Here is a 9,701-nt window from a genome sequence, read left to right on the forward strand (position 1 = left end):
TATGAATTTATGCAATAATATTTTAATTACCTATTGTAATAAACTACTATTTTTTTACCACTTTATGTACCTAAAAGATTAAACAATCCAACTTTCTTTAACATTATATGTGACATACATAGGAAATAGTCACAAAAAAGAAAGGTCTTGCTTATAACATAATATTATTAAAACAGTAAACTGCAAATTTGGTCCTTCTGCTCAATGTTTCGTAATTTCTTTGACGACCTAATTTATAAGCTTTGTAGGACTTTAATAGGAGATTGTAACATACTATCGAAAATCGAAATACACTTAAAAAAAAACCGTAGAAATATACCACAAAGCACACATGTATTACGTGCATGGGGTACAACCTAATTTTGAACTCCCTTTTAGATTCCAATGAACGTATTCCACTCAAATTTGTTTATACAAAATACCGTAATACAAAAAAAAAATCTAAAAAAAAAGAGGTTGAAAGTCCAGATTACCCTTGAAAATGATCTTTCTGGGATTCCGTTTGTACTATTGCACTTTCTTGGTAACCGTTGTAGTACCTTTCTTTAAAGCCCGATCATGGTTCAGCATCGAGCTCACACTCTCCACCACCAAGATAATCTATAAAAAAAAATTACATTTTTGGTCCCTTAGTATAGGTCATTTTTTCAATTTTGATCACATAAAGTTCTCTTGCAACTTAAGTCTTTTGTAACGGTTTTTGTTCCCTTTTACTTAGGGATAAAAAACAGTCATTACTTCAAATAGGGACCAAATAAGGACGAAGATTATAGGAAAATTCCTTTCGGGGACCAGATTTGCAATATTAAACAAAACTCAGGGACCAAAAATGTAATTTACTCAAGATTGTGTTATTTTTGTGATTACTTGAAAGCAAAGACATGAGGAATTATTAAGATATGAAGCAACCTGAAAGCAAGCATAAGCCATTGCAGTAGCATAGTAGAAATTTGCATTTCCAGTTCCCTAAAAAATTACATCAAGTCAAAAAGTTAATGAAATTAAAATAAAATAAAGATTGTGGATGAGATGTTAGTAGCACTTAACAAGAAAAGAATCATACCCTCCATATCCATAAATTGTGCATCACAGGGCTAAGAAGTAAAGTCCCCAAATACCCAGAGAAAAGAAAAAAAGAAAACTGCATATCTGCAACAAAAATAAATAATAATAATAATAATAAATAAATAAATAAGATTTTAGTTAAAAAAAAAAAAAAAAAACAAGTGGTCCAATATGTTACCAGCTAGTGCATTCACAAACAAGCCCAGTAGACCCAAGTAAAGAGCTGAATCTCCAACCTGCCATAAATGTTTTTCTTTTATTAATAATAAATAATAATAAAAAAATGATTTTGAGAAAATAAAATAAAGAAGAAATACCGAAGGGTAGGATTTGAGGATTGAAGAGATTGCAATGTAGACAAATGCTAAAAAGCAAGGTCGATGATGTAAGCGTATAGCAAGTGGAAGCACCATGAAAAGAATGTTTATGTGAAACACCATCAAAAAGAAATTTCTGAAAAAATCAAAAACTTCTGCAAAGAAGTACCTGAAATTTATAAAATAAATCTTGATTATAACATGTATTTCATGCATGTATCCTTAAGAAAAATATGTACTCACCACAAGACACCAATGTTTGGAGATAAATCTTCTACACTCAGAATAAACCCATAAGTTCTGCCAGTGTAATTAATGTTAATAATAAAAAAAGGATTAGAAAACATATAATTATAAATACTACCTTTTGAACATCTCCCCAAGACTACTGTAATCTTTTAGAGAAATGCCACATAGGATTAGGACATAAAATGCCCAAATGGAAGCCCACAAAAAGAAAAGAAAAACTCGTCTCCATGAGAAAATTATTTGATTTGATGATTTTTTATTCTGAATCTGATCATCATCAATATATGGGAACAGTTTCCTTGGTGGTGTATCAAGTCCAGAACCTACTAAAAGAACCAACTGAAAAAAAAATGCAAAAAGATAAAAAAAAAAAAAAAAATATCATGTAAAAGAATTGAAGGTTGATGTAGTAAAAGGAGAGAAAAAGGGTATAATTGTCAATTTGTCATACAGGAATGACTAGAATAACAGGATAGAGAGACAAATGAGATGCAATCACCCATCCAAAAGCAGCCAATGGAACAAGTCCTGTTGCAATTAGAATCAAGAACATTAATCCTATTATTATTATTATTATTAGAAATATAAAATAGTAATTATAAATTAAAGGGTTTAAAAGGTCTTACTCATGCAAGCCCCATATATTGATAATACAGTCACTAGATTTTCGATTGGTGATGTTGAATATCCCAGACATGTGATGATGGTCAAAGGATTCCATAAGTAAACAAGAGCAGCTATGTCACCAGATGGAAAATTTTCTACATAATACAAACTTCATCAGCTTTTTTTTAAAAAAAAAATTAATAACATAATAGTGTTGGTGAGAGGAAAACCTGAAACATTAAGATGTGTAGTGGCTCCTAAAGATTTCAGGCTCTTAGTATCTGCTAATTGAAGAAGCTGGCCAATTGCACGAATGAGTAATGCAGTGATGAAATCTGCAATGACAAATGCCAGACTGTATCCAAGAATATAATCTCATATCAACTATGTGATTAAGAAGTTTTACTAGAAGTTGATAATAACAAATGAAGAAAGAAGTGACAAGATAAGTATAAACATTTTAAATTCTCTTTGATTTTGCCACATTACCCGCATAAAAGATGATTTGACTTCCCTTCACCTCTGCAAACCGAGTAACAAGCAATCATAAGTATATCAATATCAGATGATCAGATCATATCACACATAGTAATGTTCTACATCTCCATAAAGAAGATCCTACACTAAACTAAGCACCTATATGATACATCACATGCTAAATGTTCATATTGTTTATTATTTTAGATATGAAGATGAAATAGTACTAACTACACAGCATATGATCATTGAAAATTCAAAATTATTCCTCATCAAGCACCCCCAAACTTTGAAGAAAAGAGAAAAGAGAGATTTTGGAACACAGTTTGGTTTTTGTGATCAAAGAGACTCATTTTGAATGTGATAAATTATACTAAAAGCTATGAGAAATACTGCAAACAGAAAACAATTGTTGCTAGATTTGTGAAATATCCTAGTGTTTAAACTTGAATGATAAAATGTATATCTTGTAGCAGACAAGTATAAGCTTGTTGTACATAATTGTTCCCTTTGCCCACAAATAGCGATGCAATTTAACATATATGATAGAAATCAGGAAATTTGTCATTAGCTTATATACCTATCAATAGTAAGAGGTCCAAGGATCGATAACAGGAGAGGAGATCCATGGTACATTGAACCTGTAAGCGATCAAACTCCATGAATTGTCGAAATTAAATCAATATATGCATATATCGAAAGCGTGTGAATATCCATCAATATACAAACCAGCATACGGCGACATCGACGACTGCTTTAGCCAATAACCTTCCGCCACTGAAACATCAACATATGAACTTTGATTACTCAATTGATTGAATAGACATAAGAATTGAAGTGCGATGGTGTCAGTGATTACGGCGGCGAAGGCTGGTTAGGGGAGTGGAGACCTCGGGACGGGAGGAGAAGTTGAGAGTGTTGGGGAAATAGACTATGAGTACTAATCTAAGTATTACTGAAGCTACGGCGGAGCTCCAAAACCATGGCTGCTTCTTCGTTGATTTCTCTGATGGTTTCTCCATTTTGGGGGTTGTTTCCGATCGGAGAGTGATGACTGGTGGTGGCGGCGTGGTGTTTGTGGTTTTTTCCTGCCTGTCCAACGGCGTCGTTGGACGTATAGTTTTTTCTCCGGAAATAATAAATAGCTTTTAGTTTTGTTTATCATTGTATTATACGGGTTGATTTAAACAATGATTAAACTTAAAGTATAAAAATGAAATATCTACTATAATAAATGAAAGTTTTTTGCCACATGTCCTCTTCTCATTCATTTGGACACATATATTTTCTAGAATTTTTAAATTTTCTATTTTCCACTTGTCATTTTATTGTATTTTTCATTTTATTAAATTAAAATTTCATATTTAATATGTAAGGTAATATATATATAAATTATTTATTAGAAATGGTTTATATATATGTAATGTATTCAATACATTAAAGCCTTACTAATTTTAATAATTTAAATTTTTTCTCATTTTTCTTATAAATTCAAACTTTTTCAAATTGTTAAAATTTCATATTTAATTTTTTTTAATTAAACTCATGTAATACATGGGTCTCACACCTAGTTTTTTAATGTATAACTTTAAAATAAGAAAGAAAAAAACGTATTTATTACAATTTAATATTATATATATGATATTTAATACTTTACATATATAAGTATATGACTTTAATTAAACAAACCAAAAATTGACAAGTGGATAATATTTATTTCAAAATTACCAAAAAATGACAAGTGTCAAAACTCATGAGAAATTGACAAGTGGCAAAAAAAATCTTCATTTATTAAGGAGGATATCTGAACTATTTTATTACCCGTGAGAACCACGGTTATAAAATTAATTAAACTTTATAATAAAAACTTAAAATGATTAATTAATTATTTCAAATAATTAATTAATTAATAGATATTTTTTAGTTATATAAAATTATAATCGTTGATTTAAATAAATATATGAAATTATATCACCTTATAATAGTATATTAATTCTAGTTTATTTTTTTATTTTAATGTTATTAATTTAATGTAATTAAAGTGTGAAATTTAAATTTTGAAATTTGAAATAAGGAATCAATTACTAATTTAATGTAAAATTTAAAATGGAGAATTAATAGGTTGACATGTGACATGATAGGTGACATATAATATTAATGAGAATTTCTAATATTGTGACACTTGTCAATAAGATAATAAACATATTCATTTATTAATATATGGAGATATATTTTTTTGTAGGAGTAACATGTACAAAATAGTTTTTGCCATACACAAAAATTCATTCATTATATAGTTATACAATATAATATTTTAAAGTATCAATTGTGAATTTGATCATATATATCATTGTGTATACTAAGTTACAACTAGTGATATGTAAAAAGTTCCAAACAAATTTATTATCTATAAGTATAGAAAAAAGTTTACCCAAATACGAACAAAACAAAAATATTATTACCATTGTAAATCTGTTTCCTTTTTTATTAAGACGCTCAATCATAATTTTGCAATATTAATAGATTCAATTATATATATATATATATATATATATATATATATATATATATATATATATATATATATATATATATATATAAAAGACAAAAGCAATATTATCGATGAGCATAAAAGCTACTTCGATTTTTTATATTTTAAATTCTTGTAATACATGGATTAAACTCCATTGAAGATGGTTTTCTTCTTCTTCATATTATCAGTCTCCAACTCTAAGGCCAGAGGGTGTGGGTGAGAAATTCCTCACTTTTTGTGGGTCACAACATGCTTTCTTTTCTCTCACCAAAAGCCAAGGAGTGTGCGGGAAACTCCCATCACTTTCTTTTGAATTTTTTTTTAAAATAAAATCAATTGATTTTAATGCCATTTTTAGAAACTTCTCGCCCTGTCTTCCTTCTTCCTCGTTAGAACATGCAAACTAAAAAAAATAAAAATAAAAATAAATTCCAGCCAATCACAATAAGAGAGAGTGTGCGACAACCCCTCCCCTACCTCCTCCCCGTGCCTCCTATCCCTCACCGCTGGTGTGGTGTTCCTCCGAGCGGGATGACTCCCACACACCCTTCCCGCTTCACTCTGTCCAACCTAATACTTTTAGTATCCATTACAATTTGTGGGTTCCTGACTTGTTGTATGTTTTTCTCTAACGAATTAAACATGCTTTGTAGGTATGTAAATCTTAAGTGTTTCAGTTGCTGTGTGAATAGATGGTGTGACGTGGATGGCGATTGTCATATTTATTGTCGAGTTGGTATTATTTTCAATTATTACACATGTACATATTGAATTTAAATTTTTATATTTAATATCTTAAATAATAAAATCCTATAAAATGATGATGTGTTTTTTTGTCAAATTTGAAGTTAGTTATTATATATATATATATATATATATATATATATATATATATATATATATATATATATGTATATGTATCAAAATGATGTTGTTTTAAAAAATATTTACTACTTAGGTTAAATTTTATATCAAATCAAAATTATAAGGTAAAAAAAGAAAAAAATATATTTATCATGGTAATTACCTTTTTGTTTTTTCATAGTTGGGTAATTTTTTTTTGTAAACGTCTAGGTAACGAACCTGTTGGAAGTGTTCACATATGATCATTACAACCGGTCATAATAGTCATATATGAGCACTTCCAACAAGTTCGTTAGCTAATGTACAAAAAAAAGTTATCTAAATATGAACAAAACAAAAAGATAATTACTATATATATATATATATATATATATATATATATATATATATATATATATATATACTATCTTATAAAAGAAATAGACTCGTCGAGTCCGGGTACCAACTCGCTGAGTCACTTGCAAACATTTCACGAATTACATCATTTTGTCATCTATTAATAAAAATTGTTCAATCCACCCCACACTCAGACCATGCGTACCCTCAAGAAAACATATTTTGATGAGTTAGCAGATGACAACAAAAAAGACCTAAGAAAATCAAAACAAAAACTAAAACGAGAAAGATAAAAGAAAGCAAACTCTCATAACGGGTTGCCTCCCGCCGAGCGCTTCTTTTTTAGGAGTCTATAGCTGGACTCCCTCCCATCTACGTTTCTTCATTTTCCTGCATCGGGAATGCATGCCTAATCTTTTGCGGTTTATAGTTTGTCTTGTAGGCGTCTATCTTCCTCTTATATGCCCGTCTCAATTCTTCTTTCTTTTTCCTTGTGGCATATTCTTCAATTGCATGTGTGTTCCGTTTCCCAACCTTCTTTTTCTTCACCCCACTCTTTGGCACCTTCTTTTGTACTTCCCCTTCCTTGAAGGTAATTACTTCATAATTGGAAAAGACTCGGGCTCGAGGTTTGGTTGCATGTGACTCAATGAACGAGTTATTAGTATCATCATTCACAGCCTTTGCATTCTCATCTTCCCCCAAGCTTGCCTCCTTATCAAGTCGCATTTCTTCATCTCCTTGTATTACCGTGTCAAGGTATGCTACTTGAGCATTTTGCAATTCACAATACGTTTTAACAATTACGCCTTCTTGTGACACCCCCATTTTCATGGCCAGAAAAGACCGATTTTGTTTATGCTTTATGAAAATCAGAGTACCTCTTTTAATAAAAATGTTGCGGAATTTGTTCCCAGTAAAACATGATAAATACGTTATCAAAGCATTTCCAATGAAAAGTATTTTTATTCATTTTAAAACATTTGGGATGTCATCGTCAATACAGAAATATAAGCATAAACAGAACTTACATTCATTATCACTAGTGATTTATATCTCCTTCATCTCTCAGTGTAATGTGACTTCATAACAACACCTGTGATATAAATAAACTGAGTGGGTCAGGTTGGGAAACCTGGTGAGTATATAGGGTTTTCAACCCACAATAATATAATTATTATGTTTAAACAATTAAGCAATCAACCCAATTACCCATCCCCGTTATCTTCTTTATTCTTAAGGATCTACCCTAAGAATTAGCTATTCCTCTTTCATTTATTCCTAAGGATCATTCTAAGGAATCGGCACGAAGTCCATCGTTGCCACGGTTTACACAACATGCACTAAGTCTGCATAGTCGCCAGGGGTTAGGCATCAAGTCTGCATGATCGCCAAGGTTTACACAACAGGCACTAAGTCTATATAGTCGTCAAGGTTTAGGCATCAAGGCTGCATGATCGCCAAGGTTTAGGCACCAAGTCTGCATGGTCGCCAAGGTTTAGAGTACACCGGGTGAACACATCGTTCACAACACCTACAAGTTGTGAGCCTGCTAGTGTTCCACTGGAATGTCTAGAATAGTCTGTGGTTGTCATCCATACTCTGCTGAATGACAGGGCCATCGTTTTGGAAAAGGCTTCTCACATTATCCACCTCTCACCCTCACCTCGTGGTCTATAACACCTCTCAACTCATCATCAAACTCATATTCCATCTATTACATCTACCCATATTTTACCCCAACATTATCGTAGATATAAAATACATATACAATTAAAATCATTTAAAACATGTATAAAATTGTTCATCCAGCATAGACAGCAAGTATTCAGATAATATGCACACATAGCACGTAATTTATATAAAATACTTCATATCTATGTGTAAGATGAAAGTAACTATGCACTCTGTAACGCCCGTAGATCAGGGCTAGTCAATTTAGAGACGATAGGCATCAAAAATGACTTTTTGATGGAAGATTATCTAGAAGGATTAATCTTAACCAAGTTGTAGTATATGTCACAAGGTTTCCGTGCATATAAAGAACGCCAAAATCCGAGTTATAACGAAGAAGTTATGACCAGTCGAAGTTTCGCGACAAAACCGGCACGACACAACGCAACGTAAAAAGTGAATTTACGTTAGAGCGATATTTAGCCTTAGCAATCTAAATGAAAGTTGTAGAATACGTTAAACCGTGAGCGTGCATAAAAAGAACGTCCAAATCTGACTTCGTATGACGAAGTTATGATTTTTCTAAGTTTCGACTTAGCGGTATGCAACCCGAATACTCGATTTGAGATCGAGCGGTTTATAGCCGAAACAATCTAAACGAGGATCGAAGATCTCGTTAATTGTAGTGAAACGATGAAAAGATAGGCGAAAACGGACGTCGGATAAAGAAGTTATGATTTTATAACGGAGTTTTCTTGTCCCGGCCTACTAAAAATAAATAATAAAAATAAAGTCAAAATTAGCCGACGGAGTCTAAACGAAAGTTGTAGAGCGTAGTCTCACCTTCGCGTGGATATAAAGAACGTCGAAAACGGAGTTCGTACGAAGAAGATATGAATTTCCGAAGTTTATTAAATAATTTGTATTTAAATTTAATCTTTAATTCGGACGATTATCCGAAGGAGTCACCGATCTGATCCGAGTTACGCCCCGCGTACACCGAGGTATGTCGACACTCGCACTCGAGTTCTTCGGATACGTAAGCAATCACGATTCTGAGGCAGTACGCCCCGCGTACTCCGAGGCTCCAGCCTCCTATAAATAGGATGCGAGTGTCACACCCCAAAACCAAGAACGGCGGAAACGTTCTGGGGCGGAGGACGTCATGTACAGTATCACAACACAGTAAATGTAAATAAGCAAACAACATCATCCATTTCATTAAATATATAATTTTAATACAAGCGTGTTCCGTACAGTTTTAGACACCAAAAATATAATGTAAATCAAAATAATATGATGAGTCTTGAATGCGCTCCATCTTCTCAAAAGCTGGCATCGGTACCTGTCTACTGATGACCTGAGAATACAAGTTATTTTGAAAGAGTTTATCAGCATTAAGCTGGTGAGTTCATAAGTATTTTAGTGTCGATGTTTGTTATCAAAACGTTTGAACGTGTCTCAAGTATAAGTTTGTAAAATGTATGTAAGTGTTTGTAAAAGTTTGAATCTCTCAGAAAAACCTATATTTTCTATTAAAGTAGCCTTCTACCAAGGCTTAACTGTTTTGTATGCTCGTT

At 31.9% G+C, this 9,701-nt stretch overlaps 1 protein-coding gene across 1 annotated transcript; it reads right to left on the bottom strand.

Annotated features, from left to right (window-relative positions):
- Positions 1 to 271: 271 nt before the first annotated feature.
- On the bottom strand, positions 272 to 3,851 carry LOC145057081 (uncharacterized). The gene is made up of 14 exons (XM_079004846.1): positions 3,574 to 3,851; positions 3,444 to 3,491; positions 3,295 to 3,355; positions 2,727 to 2,759; positions 2,468 to 2,592; positions 2,258 to 2,392; positions 2,083 to 2,159; positions 1,747 to 1,970; positions 1,626 to 1,682; positions 1,383 to 1,551; positions 1,244 to 1,301; positions 1,064 to 1,149; positions 910 to 966; positions 272 to 600 (listed from the first exon to the last, which is right to left on the bottom strand). Exons 1-14 carry the CDS (start codon positions 3,734 to 3,736, stop codon positions 508 to 510), a joined length of 1,386 nt encoding a protein of 461 aa, XP_078860972.1. The 5' UTR covers positions 3,737 to 3,851; the 3' UTR covers positions 272 to 507.
- Positions 3,852 to 9,701: the final 5,850 nt, after the last annotated feature.

Source organism: Lactuca serriola, chromosome 6 (genome assembly GCF_051521515.1).
Source record: "Lactuca serriola cultivar US96UC23 chromosome 6, Lser_US96UC23_V15, whole genome shotgun sequence".
Taxonomy (NCBI): domain Eukaryota; kingdom Viridiplantae; phylum Streptophyta; class Magnoliopsida; order Asterales; family Asteraceae; genus Lactuca; species Lactuca serriola.